The 22,753-nt window shown below is 49.0% G+C and overlaps 1 protein-coding gene across 1 annotated transcript in view; it reads right to left on the bottom strand.

The window, feature by feature from the left end:
- LOC147662709 (vomeronasal type-2 receptor 26-like) overlaps positions 1-22,753 on the bottom strand; it is a 78,481-nt gene that overhangs the window by 35,003 nt on the left and 20,725 nt on the right. Inside the window, exons 2-3 of the mRNA XM_086950956.1 lie at positions 16,804-17,031; positions 4,278-4,401 (exon numbers count right to left, since the gene is read on the bottom strand). Coding sequence (XP_086807082.1) covers positions 4,278-4,401; positions 16,804-17,031 — 352 coding nt within the window. The remainder of the gene's footprint in view (positions 1-4,277; positions 4,402-16,803; positions 17,032-22,753) is intronic.

Genomic DNA, 22,753 nt, shown 5'->3' with positions numbered 1-22,753 from the left:
CTGGAGCGGTTTGCAGTGGGATAAAACGCGTGAGATGTGCATTGTGATATGGGGTGATATAGAAAGAGACACATCTATGGGGTGTGTGTCAGTGAGATATAAGAGCCAAGTGTGTTCTTTACTCCTTGTAAGTACACAGTGTGATAAAACATAACAATGCAGTCTGATAAGACATAGTGATGCAGTGTGATAAGACCTGGGCCACTGGAATTATGCGGCAGGAGAGAGACAAATTATGCAGCCGGGTTGAGTTAATTATGCGGCAAGTAAAGGCACATTTTACAGCATACTGCTTCACATTTTGTAACAGTATTACATCATTATTTCGTCATTTTAAAACTTGGTAACACTCTCTGGGCATTGGTTGCATTACGTCAGTACCGATTAAACACCCAAATAAAGCAATGTTTGACCAGTCCAGGTTTGCAAAGGTCATTCCACTGCGCAGAAACGCGTGCCGCTGCATTTTTAGTAACCTTTGAAATGTTTGGGTTAAAATCTGCAGATTATGCGGCAGATGATGGATTATATGCAAATACGGCAACTCTATAATGATGCCAACATCGCTGTGGCCACACAATCGCATAATTCCAGTGACCCTGGATTAAACATATTGATGGAGTTTGAAAAGACATAGTGATGCGGAGCAATAGACATGCCCAGAGATAGTTTTATCTATCACAGTTACTGACACTAAGTAATATTTCGGGGGTGATGCGGTGCTCTTTATTTTGTAGACATATCTGGAGGTGCTCTGTTTATATTCCAGTGGAGGAGTGTGAGAGGTACGCCTGGGGATGCCCTTTATTTCTCAGAGTACTGCCGAGTGAGACATATTCAGGGATGCTCTATATTTATTACCGTGAGATAGACTTATCTGCACATGCTGTATGTTTGTTGCAGTCTTTCGGTGCTTATATTTATAGCATGTATGCAATGCAATAGACGTATAGGGGGTGCCCTATTTTTATTTAGGTGATGCAGTGTGACATATGCGCAGATGCTGTGTATTTATAGCAGTGATGCAGTATCATAGACATATCTTGGCGCTCTATTTGTATTACAGTGATATAGGCATGTCTGCGGGTGCTGTTAGTTTGTCGCAGTGAGGCAGTGTGACAGACATGTCTGCGGTGCTCTGTATATTTCTAGCAGTCATGCAGTGTGATAGACATCTCAGGAGTGCCCTCTTTTATTGCAGTGAGGCAGTGTGACAGATATGTCTGGGGGCTCTTTATTTTGTAGAAGTGACAGGGGTGTTCTTGTTTCCACCTGTGACGCGCTGACAGACACTTGCCCGGGGTGTTCATTGTTAATTGAGGAAACAGAGAGATCAGGATGCTTGTCTATTGCATTCAGTGACAGAGACATTTTAGGGGTACAATGACCGTCACAGGGTGGGATGGAAGTCATCAGTGCCCGCAGCGCCCCAACCCGCTCCCCATAACACTCAGACGTGGATTACCTTCTGACGTGTTTTGTGGACCCGGTTTTAAGACGTTGACAGTGGCTTCAGCCAAGCTTCTGCACCTTACAGACTAGGCCATTATGCATCAGTAACAATGTAAGATGTCCCCAGCCAGGGGTGATAAATGGCAGATTGAAATGTGTGAAGATAGGGGGGATCCCATTGTTCAGACCGGGGGACTTGAAATGCCCCAGAAGACGTGCGAATAGGGAGAGATGAACAAAAGAAAAAAAGTCAATGTATGCACAGCGCCTCGAGACGGTGTGAACACTGAATATTCTGCACAAACAGCGTGCAGTATACACACAAAACACAGGGCACATTCATGCAATATACATTGCAATCAGCAGGACCAGATTGTAAAAAAAACTGCTTGCACGCTGTGTTGTAAAAACACGATGTATTGCTGCAGACACAGAGCTTGCACGCACAATACACGGCACAGTCACCAAAATGCATGCAACTCAGAAAACAAACATTCAGAAGCAGTACACTGTAAAACACGTCATCTACGCACAGTACTGTACGCATATAGAATGCATATGTAATTCAAACTGACTATACTGTTTGAAAACAGCCTGCAGACATGTGCTAAACACAACAAGCCCTACATAAAAGCGCTCACTTCCTGGTGATCACACATTAAGAGCCCGTTGAGCAAAAGCGTGAGTGCTTCGGATAATCAGCACTGTCAGCATCTGGTAGGAGACGTACAAAAGGAAAGACAAACCGGAAGACAGCAGACCATGAGTGACGGGAGAACAGGGAAAAAGAAACAAGCAATCGCGATCGGAAAACAAGCTCTTTTCAAAAGTGCCCGCCCCCTTTAGCAATAACGAAACCTGATCAAAAACGAAACCTGCCGTGGGGCGGGACTTCCGTCTTCGGGAGCCCGCGCCCACGGAGTGCCTGGACAGAAAAGCAGTGCTGGTGACGCGGGGCTCCCATGCCCGAGGGAGAGCCCCGCGGAGGCTGCAGAGTCTGGCGATGCGGTGAGTGGGGTTGATCATGGGGTTGTCTTTATGTGGGGGGGATTGTCTTTATGTTGGTGGGGGATTGTCTGTGTGTGTCCTCTCGTGTGTGGGCGAAGGGCGGGGGCGGCGGCGGCGGTGGCGGCGGCGGCGGGGAGGGCTGTGGAGGTGTGGTGTGTGTCTGTATGTGTGCGCTCGTGTGTGTTGTGTGTGCCTGCCTGCGTGTTCATGTGTTGTGAACAGCCTGCCGGAATGTATGTGTGTGTACACACATGCGTGAGTGTGGCTATGTGTGATTGAGAGAGGCTGCGAATGCGAGGCAGGGGATGTGCACGGCGCCGTGCGCGCCCTCAAGGAGGAATCTGAGACAGCAGAGGCGCGTGCCCGAACGCTGTCTCAGATTCCCCCAAAACCGCCGACAATAGGTCCTTTGCTACGCTCGACCTAAAAATCGGATAAAAGTACAAATAAATACTGGTACATGCCCTCTATCAAACAAACAACACCTTTATACAAGGTGTAATATCACTAAAACAAAGGGGCATATCATCAAGGCCCCGCAATAAAATTACCGTCGCTTTAGCGTCCGTTTTTATGCGAAAAGCAGCGATAATTTTATAGCACTATCAGCATGGACACGGTAACACGTGGTCCCATGCCTCAGTGTTGGTTTCCCTAACGCCCATCTTTGCATCCGCAATGAGATGCAAAGTGGGCGTACTCTGCCAAACTAACGTGGAGAATGTGGCTAACCGATATATCTCCAATTATCAATGTAATCGCTAACTGGCTTAGCGGTCATAAAAGTACTGCTAATCACGCTTAAAGCAGGTTTTTTTACACCTGCTCACAACCTGACTTAGCCATAATAATACATTGGAAGGTGGATATTATGGCTACGTCAGCCTTTGCCCTATCATCAAGCTATCACCGTTCCCTGTGCGAATATCGCTGGATTACCATCGATAATCCCACAATTTTCAGCTAAGTATGGGATTTTGATCACTTTTGAGATAAGCGTCGCTGATAGTGCACTATTTCAGCAATAAAATCCAGCGATAGCTGTCGATAATTATCCTCGGGCTAAGCGCGCTTAGCGATAATTATGGCCGGTCGTGCTGATATGACCCAAGTCCCCAATTTGAATTGCCATTGATCCTTTCACCTTAAAATCCAAAAGAAATGTGGCCGGAGATGAACAGAGCACTGTAAGGTGTCTGCCTTTTGGGCACTTCCTTCTTGTTAAAAAAAAGTAAAATAAAATAAATGCTGGGGCCTGCCGCTGAAGCCGCTAGCCTGTGCCAGCATCATGAAAATGCTGCTGGAATACTCTGTGGTGACGGGAATCTGTGCTCGCGGGCAGCAAATTTCACTTGTGCTCGCTAGTGGGTGGCAAATCTTGTAATGCTTGCGAGCGTGTACCAGAGCAAGTCTTGCACGTGTCAATGTAAAAAACATTCCGCCCAACGACAGAATTAAGCAGGAACACCATGTTACATGTGTCGCGCGGAGTTTCCAAATACTGCTAACTTAATGAGAGGAATTATATTTCCTCCCAGGCCTAGAAATGACCTGCCATAACACATAAGCGACTCTCCCTCATTTCTTGAATTCAGCAGCAAGCAGAAGACCTGACTTCTTGAGTAGTCAAACTAGGCCCTAAGCATGCCTAGACTCACATCTGCTCATTGCCCGGATACCCTTCCGGGGACAGTGCGCTCTAGAAATCTGCATAACATAACATATCGCATAATACATAACACAAAACATAACGCTGTTGCCAGTCTTAGGTTATTCATAAAAGATAAATTAGCACATAAAGTAATAAATAGTCTCACCAGTCATATTAGAAATCTCACCAGCAGGGCAAGGAACACAGTCAAAGCAGCAGCTGGGCTGCCCTTTCCTAACAGACTGTCTGAACCCAGGAGGGCAGCTCTCGCTGCAGAAAGAGCTGGGAACCTGAAACAGAAGCAGCAGGGAACAGAATCAAAAATAATATGGATCAGCAAAGATACTGGGGATCTATCAGACAAAACAGCCAATATTGTTTAGGACACCTTTTTTCCAACTCAAATATGGACGTCAATTGCTTGATATTATAAGTTGCCACATCCGTTTCAAGGTTATTTCACAGCTCGGAAGTAACAAACTCTGTGGACAATGGACTGTGATTCCCACCTAGAAGAGGCATCTCACATAGACAACGAGCTGGAAGTCCTGCCCAGAAAGCGAGCTCACTTCCGGGGCAGCAACAACCAAACATGGCAGAAAAAAGATTCTATGAAGATGTCTGGAATGAAGTGATGTCACTGATGACCTCATTATCTTTGTTTCAAGGCATCAAACCACACCTGACATTGAAACCTTCTCATCATGTATTTTATAGGAAGTAATGTCATTCTAAATGACCCCCCAACATCCAGATATGAGATTCAGACCACACCCACCTTTCAACCTGTTCCCTCCATTCAATATGCAGGAACTATTAGAACAGGGCGAAACACTGACAGTCATTAATAGGATCTGAGGGTGTACATATACTACAGTGCACCACACTCAGGGGCATACATACAATAAAATGTCGGAGCGTGGAGCTGCACCACATTTGGCAGTGCCAAGCTCCGACATTTTGAAAATGTAGGGATGCACTCTATTCACAAGAACACGGTGCACCCCTGTGTTTTCCCCTGCACTGGAGCAAAAAAGATGCTCAGCGCCAGGGCAGGCACCCTCCCGCCATGTTGCAAGGGTGCCTGTGCTGCAGGAACAATTGTTTATGTGCAGGAAAGGACACCTTCCTGCACATACACAATCAACCATAGTGATTTGCACCTTCTATGCTGTCGGGGTACCAACAAACCAACAAACTGAATATGTATCTGTAAGGACGTGACCTCAACTGAAGATGTAAAACAGCGAAATCAAACCTAGGGTACTTTCTCAGTGAGAAAAAATTCCCATCAGATTACCGACCTGTACCACCCTGCATCATTTGGGATCCGTCACCATGAAGGTAGATAGTTGTACCCTCGGTGGATTTGGCCAACCTCAGCCTAATCTCACACATATGTCCCAATGCAGGTGTGATGTATCTATGTGTCAAGTGGTAATTTGACTAGCAGTGCTGAAAAAGTGAAAACTGATAAGTGACTGATGTGAAACCACATAAAATTGGGTAGTGAAGAGGTGAAATATATTTTAATGGGTACCTATTCACTCCCAAGATAATAAAAACAGTGCAAATAGTAGTATAAACAAATGACTACTAAAATAGATATTGGGTCTTTCTTATTCACCCTGTATTTAAATGGCCTTGAGCAGGCGCTATACACTCTTGACTTAAAACCCGTGGGGGCAAATCCCTGGCGGTTCTAGGTGCAAAAGCATGGAATGCACTCCCCCCACACTTAAGAGCACTGGCAAGGAATCAGAATTCCGTAAACAATTTAAAACTTGGATCTACAATCTTTCAGACATAACTGCCAGAGCACTAGTGTGATTCCGGTCCTGGTCACTCCAAGCAGTAAGGCAACTTTGACATCAGGTTGACCATACATTGGCGCCGAGATGCTCCATGGAGCGATTGTAGAGAGGTATAAATGGGCAATTACATTACATTACATTACTCTTGGGGTGGACTCGCCAAGGATAGGAACAAGAGGGATCCCCGTTCTGCTTTACACAGACTACGCAGTGCTTATCGCGTGGCCCCCCGAGGCCTACCTTGCCTGATAGATGGCTTTGTCCGTTTCATGGAGAGTTTAGACCTGTCTGCTAGCCTCTCAAAATCATATATCATGGAGGTGGGGAAAACCACAAAAAGGAAATATAAAAATATGATTGGCTCTCACTGCCTGGAAAAAGTACAGACTTTCTCATATCTGGGGATATTATTTAACACCTGTCTTAGTATTAAAGCCCTGATAGATGAGAAATGTCACGCTTTAGTTAGCTGCTCCAGTGCAATTATGAATTTTGCGCTTAGGTTGGGCCGTTGGTCACTGGAACAAACTTTGAGACTTCACAATTCGATGTGCTGTGCCAAAACACTCTGCGGCAGTGAGGTCTGGGGTTTTATTGACTTGCAACATCTCCAAATTGAAGAGAATAAATACCTGCAGCGGCTATTGAAGTCCCGCAAAGTACTTTGGCCCTTATTATTCACAAGGAATTGGGTGTCGGCCACTTTAGGGACCGGCTAGAATTAAAACCCATTACATGTTGGATCAAAATTTGGACAAACCCTGAGGCCGCATTAACCAAGCAGATTATCATGGATTGTATTGCTCGTGATCGGGGCAGGAACATCCCATGGCTGAAGTATGTGAGGGAAACCCTGACAGACATGGGCTGCGCAGACTATTTTAACCACCCCACAAAACTGTTACACCAGGACAAGGCTCACGTTAAGGTGGAATTCCAGAAGTATGTGGCCTCCCGTAGGGAAGACAGGGAGTTGATCAAATCCTCTGTGGAAGCACTCCTTTTGACCAAATCTTGTCTGGGTATTGAGCCTTACTTGTCTTTTATCCACAATGCCCAAGACAGATTTTTAATGACAAGCTTCAGGCTAAACCTATTACATCACGAGTCTAGCGGTGCCGGCAGGTTACACAAAATCCACAGAGTTGAAGGCTGCTACCATCGATCTCCAAGGGACACCCTTCACTTTGTTTTACTGTGTCCCTACTATGTGCGCCCCAGGAAGCTATTTTTAAAAAGCATTTTAAAAAAACGCTGGTTTTAAGCAGGCTAAGGTGGCTCTTCTGTTTTTGAAGTTGTCCACAGAGGTTTTAACATTTTGTTGCACCGTAAACTTTTTGAGGTCGGCACTGAGACTTAGAAATAGAAGAGGAGAGGGGTGAATATATAAGGTTGTAGTATTGGCAGGTTAAATGTCCCAATGAATTGGGTGGGTGAGGGTATTTCTTTATAGAAGGGATTATTTATTTGTGTATCTTGCTAGGAGGCTGTTTTTTACATGTGTTACCCCCTTACTAATTTGCGTCGATCCTTTTGAACTCAGGATTATTTATTAATGAACCTGCATAAGAATGATATATGAGAAGGGGCTCTATTAGTGTATGGCTTGCATATGTATTTTAGACTCGTTCTTGATATTGTGATATTTGTTTGTTTTTATAAATTGTACTTTTATGGTATTGTATTTTATGAGGAATACAGTATATATTGAAGTGTTGTTTCACTACAGTAAGTGTTGAAATTAATTTCTAGCCAATCTAGGCACCACTTCCCAACACGAAAGGATGTCACTACCTCTGGATGTGCTCTCTGTACATATTGTGGGTCTGGCCTATGCATACTCAGTCCATTGGTGAAATTCAGGAACCTTTTATGACATGTGTTTGTGTCTCAGGGCCAAACTACCCATCCCTTCAAATATGGTCCGATCTATTGTACCGCAGTATGTCATCAACTGTTGCCCCTTCATTTGTAGAAGAATTCTGCCACCCCAGTGTTGGTGTAGGTAACCTTGGAGTGTCCAGGTCCTTTATCTTGGCTATTCCAAGATCGGATGTCTGTTGCACAGTCTAATTTAAAAAGAACATCTGCTGTGGAATGAGACATGCTCTAAATAGTGTCTCTGTACCCTGGACCTGCCAGTTCCTTGAACCCCAAATTGATTTTAAGTCAATTTCGTCCTTCCATAGGTGGACACCCTGTTAAGACAATTGGGCCAAAAATGAAGCAGATTAGATCTGTTTGGTGTTTGTCAACATAATTTTCTGTTCTGAGGTTGGTGCAACCTTATAATAAAATGAGGCTGGATGTGTGGTGTTAAATCCAGAAAATTAGGCAAATATCTGTGCAAACACTTGTGAACTCGTTTTTGGTGGTGTGGGGCAATGTTCCTACTGATAGTACTCAAATACATTCCTGGGTGAAATGGATTTGTGCAGGAAATGATGATCAAAATGTTGATAACAGTACAATTTGTCCTGGTCTGAAGAACCCTGTAACATTTCATTATTAGAAAAGGCAGCAGTTTTCTCTAACTCAGACAACATGTTATTAACTGTTTCAGTGTCCCAATCATCAGACAATGAACTGGAGGTAATGAAATCACTCAATGATTTTGAATACATGATTCATTTTTAAAAGTTCGGACCGGCTGAAAATGTTTAAATCAACCTTGTCCCATACTATACCATCGGGTATAGGAACTTCTGTAATGTTCACTCATGACAAGTCTCTTCATTCATGATGTGAAGATGTGTGTGGCTTCAGGAGGATGTTGAGTTTTTGGGCTGTGAAATCTTGTTGAAGATAATGTCCATTAACCCGTTGCATGCTTGTGACGGTACCGCTCCGTCACAAGCCACGGGTGAGCTGTGCTTGTGACGGAACGGTTCCGTCACGGCCCGCTCGCCGCGCATGCGCGGCGCGAATTACGTGCCTGCGCTGATGTTTTAATGGGCGGGCGGGTTCGTGATGGAACCGTTCCGTCACAAGCACAGCTCGCCCGCGAGCCGTGACGGAGCGGTTCCGTCAGAAGCATGGGACTGCCGCGCGACCCCCCCCCCTTAGCGCTGCGGCGTAATAGCCGCCGCAGCGAAGGGGTTAATAGGCATACTAAAAGTCAATACTAAACCTAGCCATGAAAGAAAAAACATTATCCCAGAAATTAGCCAGAGTTCAATCCCCTTTATTTGCTAGGTGCTCACTGTATTTACTGACCATAAGAATCTCCAATTCTTGAAGACCCTTACTGCCAAACAATTAAGATGGGCGCTCTTTTTCACTTACCATTATGGTTCCGCTAATGGGAAGGCAGATGCTTTGTCCATATTGGGAACTGTGTCTATGTTTGAGGAATCCAAGGAAAAGACAATTATGCCTACCGAAAGATTCTTATGTGCCTTACAATTCTCAGAAATAACTAAATAAATTGGGAATCAATGTCTGATGAAGAAATCCAGAATTTGGCCAAGGAAGATGAAGAAAGAACGGCGAATGACAACCTCCCTTATGTCAAAGAGGCTTTGTACGTACCCACTGAAGAAATGCGCGGGTCTGCTTTCAAGCCTGTTATGATGATCCTTTAGCAGGGCACAAGGGAGTCTTAATACTACTGAGTTGTTGAAGAGATAATTTTGGTGGCGTGCAATGATCCCTTAAGTGAGACAATACATCCACTCTTGTGATAAATGTACACAATGGACCGAATTGTGGATTTACCCACCAGTTAAGGCTAGGACACCATCATGGTCTTTGTAGATATATTCTCTAAAATGAGTCACTCCATTCCTCTAAAAAAGGTTCCTAAGGCTCCTCAACTGGCCCAGTTATTTTCTTAACATATAGTTCGAGCTCATGGGATACCAGTAGCTGTAATTTCTGACCCAGTTCGTTTCTTGGTTTTGGAGAGCCTTCATGCAGCAGCTAGGAATTGATTCACAATTCTCTATGAGTTACCACCCTGAAACAGATGGTCAGATGGAGAGGGAGAATCAAGAAATTGAACAATACCTCTGACTTTACTTTTTAGACCAAGATGGAGAATGGCCAGATCTCATCTGGACAGCGGAATTTGCGTATAATAATGCAGTTCATGCTTACACAGGATTCTCTCCAGACATCCGAACATAATTTTAGGAAGGGCAGAAGATAAGGTTTCCTCAGTAAAAGACCTTAGTGAAAAGATTCAGGAAACATATCAATCTGCCCGAAAAAACTTAACTCTAGTGAAAGACACTTACAAGAAGTATGCAGATCAAAAAAGAGGTTCAAATCCCGCGTACTCAAACAGAGACTTGGTCTAGTTGTCAACTAGACATGTACACCTCAAGGGAAACAAAAAGTTTAACCTAGGTTCTTGGGCCCCTTTAAAATAAACAAAATAGTGAATCCAGTCACAGAAAAACTCACCTTGCCCTCTCAGTTGAAGATCCACCCGGCATTCCATGTGCCCCACTAAAGAAGAATCCTGTTAATGTAAGGTTAACCACCCCACCAAGTCCAGTCACTATAGATTCACATTCAGAATACAAAGTCAGTAGAATTCGAGACTCAAAAATTAAGAGAGCAAGAATGCATTACCTAATTGACTGGAAGGGTTACGGTCCTGAGAAAAGATCCTGGGAACCCTCTGAAAACATACACGCTCCCAAATTGGTGAAACAATTCCATGACACTTACCCAAACAAGTCTAAGTTGGTAGGACGGTCTTTGGAGGGAGGTACTGTCAGGAACTCGATTGTCAGTGCCCTCATCTCATTGCCAAGATGTAGAAAGAGTAAACTGGTTTGGCATTCAAAACTGAGAAGACTGCGTCACCACTTATGGTTACTATTACAAAGACTTCTACTCTTAATATCACAGACTGGCTCTGAGAAAACCCACAATGACAGTAGTCATCTAATTCAGAGTGCATGCTCTGGTCTTCCTGCAAGAGGATTGAGCTGAAGTGATTCTCTTGTGTGAACTCCCTGTGAGCCGCGCATTTCAACTGAAGCTTTTGACATAGAGCAGCGTTTGTCCTCGGCGCCTGTCAAAAGAAAGGATTCCGAGCTGGTTTGAGACCTGTTTTCTGCCCACATCTCGTGAACTGTTGTTGTTTATTCTCCCTGAGAGAACTCTTCTTGTCAGGACCACCCGAACCTCTTGAGGAGCATGTCACGAGTTCCATAACGGACCGCGGACTCTGCTGCCCTTTGACATTGACAGGCCTCTCACTCCAGCCGTCTCACCCTCTGCACAGGAAGGAAGACTCTCAGGCTGAATCCCCGGGGGTGTGGCCACGACGTCATACTCAAGCGGCCTATCAGAGGAGCCGATGGTCGAAACAAGAGGGCCGTCCTTCTTTCAGGAAGCGGAAGTCCCAGGAGCCGGAGAGGTCATGACGAGGACCAGCAGAGGCGTGAACGAGAGGAGCCGTAACCGAAGAATAGACTGAAGCAAGCCAAGCCGGGAGGCCAACAGGACCACTTCCGCTCAGCCACCCCCTGGAGGAGGGTGGCTTACCATGGTACGGGCGATGCTACGGGGGCTCACGGGACACGGGAGGGGGAAGGAGGTCACGGCGGGGCTCATGGGACGCGGGAGGGGGAAGGAGGTCACAGTTCATGGTGGGGCTCACGGGATGAGTGAGTGGGAAGGGGGTCACCGGTCACAGCAGGGCTCATGTGACGCGGGAGGGGGAAGGAGGTCACAGGTCATGGCGGGGCTCACGGGATGCGGGAGGGGAAAGAAGGTCACAGGTCACGGTGGGGCTCACGGGACGCGGGAGGGGGAAGGAAGTCACAGGTCACGGCAGGGCTCACGGCCCGCGGGAGGGGGGAGGTCAGAGGTCACGTCGGGGCTCACGGGCCACGGGATGGGGAAGGAGGTCATAGGTCACATCGGGGCTCACAGGCCGCGGGAGGGAGATGGAGGTCACAGGTCACATCGGGGCTCACGGGACACGGGAGGGCAAAGGAGATCACACGTCACGTCGGGTCTCATGGGACATAGGAGGGGGAAGGAGGTCACAGGTCACGTCGGGGCTCACAGAACGCGGGAGGGGGAAGGAGGTCACAGGTCACGTCGGGGCTCACGGGCCGCGGGAAGGGGAAGGAGGTCACAGGTCACATCTGGGCTCATGGGCCATGGGAGTGGGAAGGAGGTCACAGGTCACGTCGGGGCTCATGGGCCGCAGGAGGGGGAAGGAGGTCACAGGTCACGTCTGGGCTCACGGGCCGCGGGAGGGAGAAAGAGGTCACAGGTCACGTTGGGGCTCATGGGCCGCAGGAGGGGGAAGGAGGTCACAGGTCACATCTGGGCTCATGGGCCACGGGAGAGGGAAGGAGGTCACAGGTCACGTCGGGGCTCATGGGCCGCAGGAGGGGGAAGGAGGTCACCGGTCACGATGGGGCTCAGGGGCCGTGGGAGGGGGAAGGAGGTCACAGGTCACGTCGGGGCTCACGGGCCACGGGAGGGGGAAGGAGGTCACAGGTCACGTCGGGGCTCACGGGACACGGGGGGAGGAGGTCCTAGGTCACATTGGGGCTCATGGGACATGGGAGGGGGAAGGAGGTCACAGGTCACGTCGGGGCTCACGGGAAGGGGAAGGAGGTCAAAGGTCATGTTGGGGTTCACGGGCCGCGGGAGGGGGAAGGAGGTCACATGTCACGTCGGGGCTCACAGGCCGCGGGAGGGAGATGGAGGTCACAGGTCACATCGGGGCTCATGGGACACGGGAGGGGGAAGGAGATCACACGTCACGTCGGGTCTCATGGGACATGGGAGGAAGAAGGAGGTCACAGGTCACGTCGGGGATCACGGGCCGCGGGAAGGGGAAGGTGGTCAAAGGTCATGTCAGGGTTCACGGGCCGCAGGAGGGGGAAGGAGGTCACAGGTCACGTCGGGGCTCACGGGCCGCGGGAGGGGGAAGGAGGTCACAGGTCACATTGGGGCTCATGGGCCGCGGGAGTGGGAAGGAGGTCACAGGTCACGTCGGGGCTCATGGGCCGCAGGAGGGGAAAGGAGGTCACCGGTCACGACGGGGCTCACGGGCCACGGGAGGGGGAAGGAGGTCACAGGTCATGTCAGGGCTCACGGGACACGGGGGAGGAGGTCTCAGGTCACGTTGGGGCTCACAGAATGTGGGAGGGGGAAGGAGGTCACAGGTCACGTCGGGGCTCACGGGCCGCAGGAAGGGGAAGGAGGTCAAAGGTCATGTCAGGGTTCACGGGCCGCGGGAGGGGGAAGGAGGTCACAGGTCACGTCAGGGCTCACAGGCCACGGGAGGGAAATGGAGGTCACAGGTCACATCGGGGCTCACGGGACACGGGAGGGGGTGGGAGATCACACGTCACGTCGGGTCTCATGGGACATGGGAGGGGGAAGGAGGTCACAGGTCACGTCGGGGCTCACGGGAAGGGGAAGGAGGTCAAAGGTCATGTCGGGGTTCACGGGCCGCGGGAGGGGGAAGGAGGTCACATGTCACGTCGGGGCTCACAGGCCGCGGGAGGGAGATGGAGGTCACAGGTCACATCGGGGCTCATGGGACACGGGAGGGGGAAGGAGATCACACGTCACGTCAGGTCTCATGGGACATGGGAGGGGGAAGGAGGTCACAGGTCACGTCGGGGATCACGGGCCGCGGGAAGGGGAAGGTGGTCAAAGGTCATGTCAGGGTTCACGGGCCGCAGGAGGGGGAAGGAGGTCACAGGTCACGTCAGGGCTCACGGGCCGCGGGAGGGGGAAGGAGGTCACAGGTCACGTCGGGGCTCACGGGCCGCAGGAGGGGGAAGGAGGTCACAGGTCACATTGGGGCTCATGGGCCACGGGAGTGGGAAGGAGGTCACAGGTCACGTCGGGGCTCATGGGCCACAGGAGGGGAAAGGAGGTCACCGGTCACGACGGGGCTCACGGGCCACGGGAGGGGGAAGGAGGTCACAGGTCATGTCAGGGCTCACGGGACACGGGGGAGGAGGTCTCAGGTCACATTGGGGCTCACAGAATGTGGGAGGGGGAAGGAGGTCACAGGTCACGTCGGGGCTCACGGGCCGCAGGAAGGGGAAGGAGGTCAAAGGTCATGTCAGGGTTCACGGGCCGCGGGAGGGGGAAGGAGGTCACAGGTCACGTCAGGGCTCACAGGCCACGGGAGGGAGATGGAGGTCACAGGTCACATCGGGGCTCACGGGACACGGGAGGGGGTAGGAGATCACACGTCACGTCGGGTCTCATGGGACATGGGAGGGGGAAGGAGGTCACAGGTCACGTCGGGGCTCATGGGCCACGGGAGGGTGAAGAAGGTCACAAGTCATGTAGGGGCTCACAGAACGTGGGAGGGGGAAGGAGGTCTCAGGTCACGTCGGGGCTCACGGGCCGCGCGAAGGGGAAGGAGGTCAAAGGTCATGTCAGGGTTCACGGGCCGCGGGAGGGGGAAGGAGGTCACAGGTCACGTCGGGGCTCATCGGCCGCGGGAGTGGGAAGGAGGTCACAGGTCATGTCAGTGCTCATGGGCCGCAGGAGGGGGAAGGAGGTCACCGGTCACGACGGGGCTCACGGGCCGCGGGAGGGGGAAGGAGGTCACAGGTCACGTCGGGGCTCACGGGCCACGGGAGGGGGAAGGAGGTCACAGGTCACGTCAGGGCTCACGGGACACGGGGGGAGGAGGTCTCAGGTCATGTTGGGGCTCACGGGACGTGGGAGGGGGAAGCAGGTCACAGGTCACGTCAGGGCCCACAGGCCGCGAGAGGGGGAAGGAGGTCACAGGTCACTTCGGGGCTCACCGGACGCAGGAGGGGGAAGGAGGTCACAGGTCACGTTGGGGCTCACAAGCCGTGGGAAGGGGAAGGAGGTCACAGGTCATGTCGGGGCTCACGGGCTGCGGGAGGGGGAAGGAGGTCACACGTCACGTCTGGGCTCACGGGCCACGGGAGGGGGAAGGAGGTCACAGGTCACATTGGGGCTCACGGGCCGCGGGAATGGGAAGGAGGTCACAGGTCACGTCGGGGCTCACGGGCTGCGGGAGGGGAAAGGAGGTCACGGCGGGGCTCACTCGGTGCAGGTTGAAGGTGACTTCTCCCCTCACTCCCACTCCTGAGAGAGAAATGCCGGTTTTAGCCGCAACGCACTCCGGTCTATTTCTTTTGTAGTTTTTATTCCCATGCTCCCACGCCATCGCCATCAACGATGGGAGGTGAAGTAACAACCGTCCAACCCCAAGTCCAGGGGTAGACCTGGTGAAGACGGAACCTTTCCAACCAGGAATTCGGACCTTTGAGCCCATTAACATTGACCTTATATGTTTTTAGTTCTTCCTTGGAGAATAAAACATTCCTGAAGTCCAAGCCTCTCTCTTTCAAAGTTTCATTTGTTTGACCAGCCTCCTTCTGGGACAGATCCCGGGTTGCGACAGAGCAGCACTTTGAAGTAAGGTTTTCCTCTTAAGGCCATGATAAGATCTCTGTGGTGACAAGCGTTTTGAAGTAAGACCGAGACTATTGCCTGTTATTGAACTTTCGTACCCAAAGCCAACTTGCCTTGCTAAGTAGATTAAGGAGCATCTCTCTATGCTCCTTTTCATGTGAAGACATTTGAAGGAACGTTGTGTGTTGGTATTATTGATTCCTGTCAGCGTTACAAGAGAGTGGCTAGCCTGTAATGTAGTTCAGTTAAATAACCTAGTTCAGGAAGGAGGTTAACTATGAGGGCTTAAGGAGGTGTTTAGAAATATAAGTATTTTCTCTTGCCCATCTGCAGGTCCTGTCTGAATACTTCCCTAGTTCTAGGAGAAAGATCAATCAATCTAACCCGTAGAAGATTCCAGAACAGAGAAGGTTCGGTAGCCCCCTGAGCTCTCAGGCAGTCTCTCTAATTTCCCCAATTCCCCTTTCCCCCTCGTGGGTGTCAATACAGTTCTGTCTTGACAACTGCGAAGGGGACTTAGGAGCTATCATCTGCTTCTTTGGAAGACTCTGGAGCTCAGGTAAGATTTTTGGCAGATTCTGACACTAGTTAAGGCAACAAAAAGTATCTTGGCCCCATAGCGGTTTGTAACATTTAAAACATATTGCACAAGATAAAACTAAAAACATCAACTAGGACATGTCTTCTAGGCACTTGGAGATCACATTAAGTCATTATCTGTATTCTGCTTTATTACTGACTGAGCAGGGCAGGCTATATTTGCAGCCACTCGAGGCTGTTTTCTCATGCACTTGTCATGCTGTCATTGCAGGCATTTTGATGTAATATGAAAAGCAGCGTTGCTACACAAGTCCGATGACATTGAGTAGAAACAGCATGATCTACTTTTTGCTTGAATCAATACTTTGCCTCATGTTACCCTGTAACACTCACTATTGGGGCATATTATCAAGGGATTTATTCCTGCTTTTTTGGCTGTAAAAATTCGCATGTTAGCACCCTTTTTTTCTAAGCTTCCCTTTGCTTCTCTAATGAGATGCAAAGGGGGCGTTCCAGAGAAAAACAATAGGAGAAACGTTGTTAAGCGACATTTCTCCTATTATCAAGGATTTCGCTAACCCTGTTAGTGATAAAAAAAGCAGCGCTAACCGCGGTTAGCACTGCTTTTTTTACACCTGGTATTTTCCTGACTTAGCCATGATATCCTATGGAAGGTGGATAGCATGGCTAAGTTTGTGAGCCCCTATTATCAAGCTAACGCCAAACTTCGAGAGATTATCGTTGGTTTTCCAGAGATAATCTCTCAATTGGCAGTTAGCCCGAGGATTTTTATCACTACTGAGATAAACCTTGCTAATAGCAAGTAATCTCTGCGATAATTTCCGGCGATGCCTAGCGTTAAAAAATTCGTTGCTAAGCATCGTTAGCGGTAAATATCGCTAGACGTTGGTAATATGCCCCACTATTATTTAGAATCTTTACCTGGATCTGCCCTGTGCTCCACATCATGTCATCCATCTTCAGCTTTATCTGCTCCCCATCATGAGCATTGGAGTCAAAGATCCCCACTTGTACCGTCCTGTCGATGCCATCAGAAAAGATCTGGAGGTTCACAAAATCAAACACTGCTGGTACGTCCCCATTCTCATCAAAGAAGACTCCCTCTCCGCCATTGGTGTTAAAGTGCACACTTCTCACATAGGGCAGCATCTGCAATTAAAAAGCACAGGACTTTAGGGAGGGGTCAAGCGTACCCCTAGGTTGCCCAATTCAGCGCAAGGTTGTGTTTCTAGAACTTCCAGGGTCAGACTGGCCCATGGGGCAAACCACAGGATTCAGGGAGGTGTCAGGTGAACCCATAGGTGAACTGTTGCAGCCAGAGGTTGTGTTTATTAACTTCCAGGGTCACACCTGCCTATAGGACAAACCACAGGACTTCAGGAAGGTGTCAGGTGAACCCCTACTTGGTCTGGTACATCCAGAGGTTGTGTTTCTGAACTTCCAGGGTCAGACTGGCCTAAAGGGAACATTGACACTGCTAGAGGGACTGGTCTGACAGGACACTGTGCTTCTTGGTTTATTTGGTGATTGCAGGACTGTTTTACTGTCTGGTTGGCCAAAAATGTATTGCAAATTTCCCTAATAGTAACACAGGTATTGCCTGCAGCAAGCAGACATTCATTGTCTTGCACACCTTTCAAAACACCTGTACAGCATGCCTTATGTGGGAAGTTGGCCTGGAATATGCTGTCCACTATTCTAGTGGGCACCTTGCACCAGTCTAAACGACCCTTATTGATGGTAGGTTTAAAGACAATCTATATAGAAAGGTATCATAGGAATAGCTGTGGAGAGCAGCCTTCAGGCTAAGTCTTGAAGGAATGTAAAGCAGCTTGTTTTACCAATCTATAATCTCATGAATGACCAAATGAAAGGAGAACCACACCAGGTATATATATAAAAAATATGAATTTATTCTAAACACCTCCTTCTAGTCTCTTTATGAGGCTAGAGGCAAAAGTGCATTCAGTAAACTAGCACAATATACGTTGAGCCCCAGGTGCGTCCCAAACCATATATTAAGAAAGTGGTATAAGAACCACAACTGACATAGATACAAGGCCTAGAGCCTTTAGAACCGCTGGGGCACCCAGGAACCACCCAAGGTAGTGACACAAGGAACCCACGTGGGAACGTGTGCAGTGTCCAAACACAGCCGCGAATCACCATTAACTTCTATGGGAAAATGACAGATTAAGGACACTTAGAAGAGGACTTGTTCTAGAGTCAACACCCATGGGAGCACCAGAGTACTCGAGTTACCTCACCCAGGGAAGCTGGGTGCATAGGTTTCTTTTCATTTCGGGTTTCGTCATCGATTTCAATGGCGAGCTGCTGAAGAATGCGGTAGGCGACCAAGTGGAAAGTCTCCGGGTGGATCCAAAGGTGGATTGGATATCTGAAGAACCTGAAAGCAGAGGGGACAGAGTCTGGGTCACTTGCCAGTGACCAGGAAGGCGAGGAGAAGATGCCCACCAATGTCAGGTGATTTCAGGTGCAGAAGGTGAAGCTTGACTCTTCAGCTGTCGGGACCAGGAGGAATCGATGATGACAAGGAGCTGGATTCGAGCTGTCCCATGAAGAATGTCGAGTGGTGCAGTGTTGGTATCCAGATTGGACCTAACAAGCCTAGGCAGAAGCAACCCATGCAGAAAGCAATGATTGGCTTCGGTGCAGACCAGCAAGGTCTGAGGGGTTTACCCTTTGAGGGGAGTCAAGGCACGTCTGGAGCAACCAGGGAAGCCCATGAAAAAGAAGAGTTACCTTTGTGGGGACCCACTAGTCGACGGACCAGGGATCGCAAAGGAGCCTCGAGCGGAAATGCTAGAAGTGGGCCCAGGGAACACTCATGGAGTGTATTCCCACAGTCTTTGGTGCAGATGGTGCTCGGGGCTTGGACTACAAGTAGCTCAATGCACAACTTTAGGGATGCTTGGGAAGTGGATGCACTAACAAATGTGCACGGATCTTGTGTCGGCCTCTGAGAAGTCTGGAAGTCCATGTCCTGAGTCGCAAATACTTCATGGTCCGGTGGGAGCCTCTGAAATGCAGACCGACAAAACGCTTCTTGGTGCCTGCTTGAGCAGGTAAGTCACTCCTTGACCCCAAGGGAGATTCTTCCATCTTCTACTCGATGTAGAAAGTCAAAGTTCCAAGATATGTGTTGCAGATTTTGTCCAGGTGTAATCTGAAGTCCTAAGGACTGGAATCCTATACTTATACTAAGTTAGGGTTTGGACATACTCTAGGGACCCACCTATGGGAGGTTTCAGGGAGGGGGGGGTGGTTACATCCCTTTCCCTTTGTCCAGTTTTGTTCCAGAGTGCCCCCGCAACAGGTTTGAACTGGGGTATGCACAAGGACACCAAGTGTGCCTCCAGCACTGTCTGAAAAGCATTCTCTGAATGCACCCACCCAGCCACAGTACACCAAAGCCTGTCTGGTTGGTGGTTACACCTACCTGTGACAGGAAACCTATTGACCAGACCTCCCCTGCTGGAGTTTCGTCCAGCAGCAGGAAGTCAGACCTGTGTTTGTGGCATCTATTTTGTGATGCCAGGGCTCTTTTAAACTATTACCGGTTAGACCAGTGTGTACATGTGTCTCCCTTTAGAAGGGTGGAAATCTACCCGCGCCACCAGAACTGGTGGGGGTTTTGATTCCAAAGTGTTTGACACCAAACACGACATGTTTCTATGCAGCGATTCCTAAGTTAGTATTTAAAACGAGGTTATTTTGCACTTAAGAGTATATGGTCTGGATACATCACAGAGAAGCCTCAGAGAATAGATTCTAAAAGCTGCAGAGGGGCCCAGCTCATGTATGGGCACCCTCTCACACAAAACCAAGCACTCTGCCTTCAGGATTGATAAGGCCTGCCAATGGAGTGACTTATAGGTTTATATGTGTCAGTGATTAAATGTAGACATAGGTAAGGGGTGCACGCACCACCTTACCCAGGCTGCAGTAGCAGACCTGTGGTGCCTTTTTGGAAGGCTTCCCAGGGGTGGCATAATACATGCTTCAGCCCCTGGTAGGTTTCTGGGGTCCCTATGCCCTTAGTAACTAAGGTACCATACACTAGGGACTCACAAGTGTAACCCAGTAACCAATCTGGAGTGTACCTAAAGTACATGCAATCAATTTAGAGAGGAATCAGCTAGGCTGGGGTCCTGGATAGCAGGGCCCCAGCCAGACTAAAGCCAAAAAACAGTAAAACACCAGCAAAAAGTGGGGGTAACCATAGCAAGCAGACTCTCCTACACCGTACAAGTTCAAAGCTTCCTCAATTTGCATGTATTGGACACTTTCTGCCTATCTCTATTCCCTAATGCCCAGGTCCATATTCCATCCCAGCCTGACCCTATAAACTTCCCCGTCAATGTGAGTGAAGGTTTTCATGGTAACTGTAGGAAAGTGCCCTTTTTTACATTGTCCCCCCACTCTTTACCTGGCATTTGATGTGTTATCGACTAGAAGTGCACCAGGTTCTTGCTAACCAGGTCCCCAGTGCCAGATCTCTTTCCCAAAATTGCGCAATTGTTTCCCCCAATTGGCGACACCTTTAGTACCCTCCCTAAGTTCCTAGTCAATGGTGCCTTTAGTACCTGGGGTCTGAGGTACTAAAGAGGGTTCCCAAGGACTGCAGCATGCATAGTGCCACCATAAGGGACCCCTCACCAAGCTCATGCAAACTGCCACTGCAAGCTGATTATCATAGTGCAGACAACAATGAGAAAACAAACACAACATGGCACACAGCATGTGTGCCCTGCCTGTCAACACTGCATGCAGTATAAGTAAGTCACCCCTGCAGCAGGCCTTACCACCCAAAGGTAGAATGCACTATGCTACATGTGAGAGCATAACTGCATGACCACATATGCCCCCATTCTGGTCAATTCCATTTCAGCCAGTACAAGTGATCAGAGAAGCCATTTCAAAGGCATGTGCTGGACACTCGGGAAAATGTGTTCCCCATCTACATGATGGCCTTATTGAAAATAGGAATGTCTCTTATCAAACATCTCGTATAAATAAACCCACAATGCTTGTGTCGGATTTAGTAATTCCTGCACCCAGAGGGCACCTTAGATTTACGCCCAGAAAACCTACTAGCTACTGTTGTGATGACTGACTGGTTTTTGCTAACTGTCATCAGAGATGCATTTATGACCCCCAGGGGTGGGGGCATTTGCTATCAGGAGACCAGAAGTCACACCTGTTCCGGAAGAGGGTGTTTTCACCCCTTCCCACAGGATACCCTGCAGATTAGCATTCCAAGGCAGAGGAGCTTCAAAGAAGGCACCACCTTTTGATATGTGAATCTGGTTTCACTCACTGGAGAGGAAGCCAACCCCCTTTGTACCGAGCCATTTGGTACCTGGATAGGTGAAAAAATTAGCTAGTCAGACTCTAAAGTGGACCACCTGAAGTGGAGGTGACTTATCAAAGATAGCCATCTTGGTGTAGGCAAACATAGGAATCTTGGACAGGGTTAGGCCCAACCCCACAAGACATGGTCATACAGGGGTTGTAGTGACCACAAGGGTAGGTAACCCACTGGCTACTACTCTACATTCCCCTACAACTCCTCAATTAAGAGGCAGATATACAAGCCCCTTGCGACATGTTTATGACACCATTGTGTCACTTCTGTGACGCAGCAATGTCGTAAACATTGCGACAGATTTACACTGTGACGCATCTAGTGAGATGAGTCAAGTTTTAAAGCCCTGCGCTACATTATACCTGCATCAGGTATAATGTATGCAGGGTGGGCTTTCCTTCGCATGGAAGGTCCGTAAAAGTTACGCAGGGAAAACTACAAGATTTCACAGAGTCACTTTTACGTGCATGCTACATCAAAACCTTACACCTGCTTGAAGCGGGCGTTGGAAGTGACGCAGCATATTAGGCATAGGGAGCCTTTGAGCATTGCTGGAGTTGCATCGCGCTTGCGACATAACTCCAGCAATGCTGTGCCCTTACTCCAGAAGATGCGACACGCATATGACTATCCTTGCATCATGGTGCGTCGCATTGTAAATGCAACACATTGGTGGTGGTGTAAGGGTATTCCTGCGTGTCACATCTTTACTGGCGCATCCCTGCTAATATGCAGGTATGTACCAGTCCTCTTAAATCTGCCCCTTAGTATTCAGGAGACCCCATGGCACCAGAAAATCAGATCCTGCTGACCAAAAGAAGATGAAGGGTCAATGATGCGTGACAGCAAGAACTACAGAAGAAGCAACTGACCTGGCACCAGCTCTGCCGGCCTGTTAACCGATTCTTGACAATTGCTCCAAAGTTGTCTTGCCCTACAAGCTACTAATCTTTCTAAGCCTGGGAGGACTGCCAGCACTTCTCCACCAAAGACTCAAGATCCCCTGTGGAGCAGCAAAACTATTCCCCTGCTTCTTGCAGGAATCAAAGACTGTGCTGTGAGGCTCCAATACAGTGAAAACAGAATGTCAGGAAGCACCACTGAACCCGAGCTGCTAGCCCGATCTGAAGGGGGCAAATGGTGCCCACGCAGCGTCCAAACCCTCATACCCGAAGTCTACCTTGGAGTCCCTGCCATGGATTATTAGACGTCACCTGTAGCCTCTGTTTCCAGGCCCCCTCCACTGTGATCACTCCCAGTGATGAAAACCTGATGCCTAAGGAAAACTCTATACCCTTCATATCTGGCCCATGGAGAAGAGGACCAAAGGTGTCCCCCTATCACCAGGCATTCTGAGGCTGGAGCCCTCTTGTTGGTTCAGCCTGACGGGCCTCCCAGTCTGACCCTGTGCCCTGTGTTCAAGACAACCAATTCCCTTGGACTTGCATTGGGCACCCGACACTGTTTTGCCCCCCCTGCACT

Source organism: Lissotriton vulgaris, unplaced genomic scaffold, assembly GCF_964263255.1.
Source record: "Lissotriton vulgaris unplaced genomic scaffold, aLisVul1.2 SCAFFOLD_1609, whole genome shotgun sequence".
NCBI lineage: Eukaryota > Metazoa > Chordata > Amphibia > Caudata > Salamandridae > Lissotriton > Lissotriton vulgaris.
Note: the sequence above shows the minus strand (reverse complement) of the source record. Positions and strands in the feature narration are given on the sequence as shown.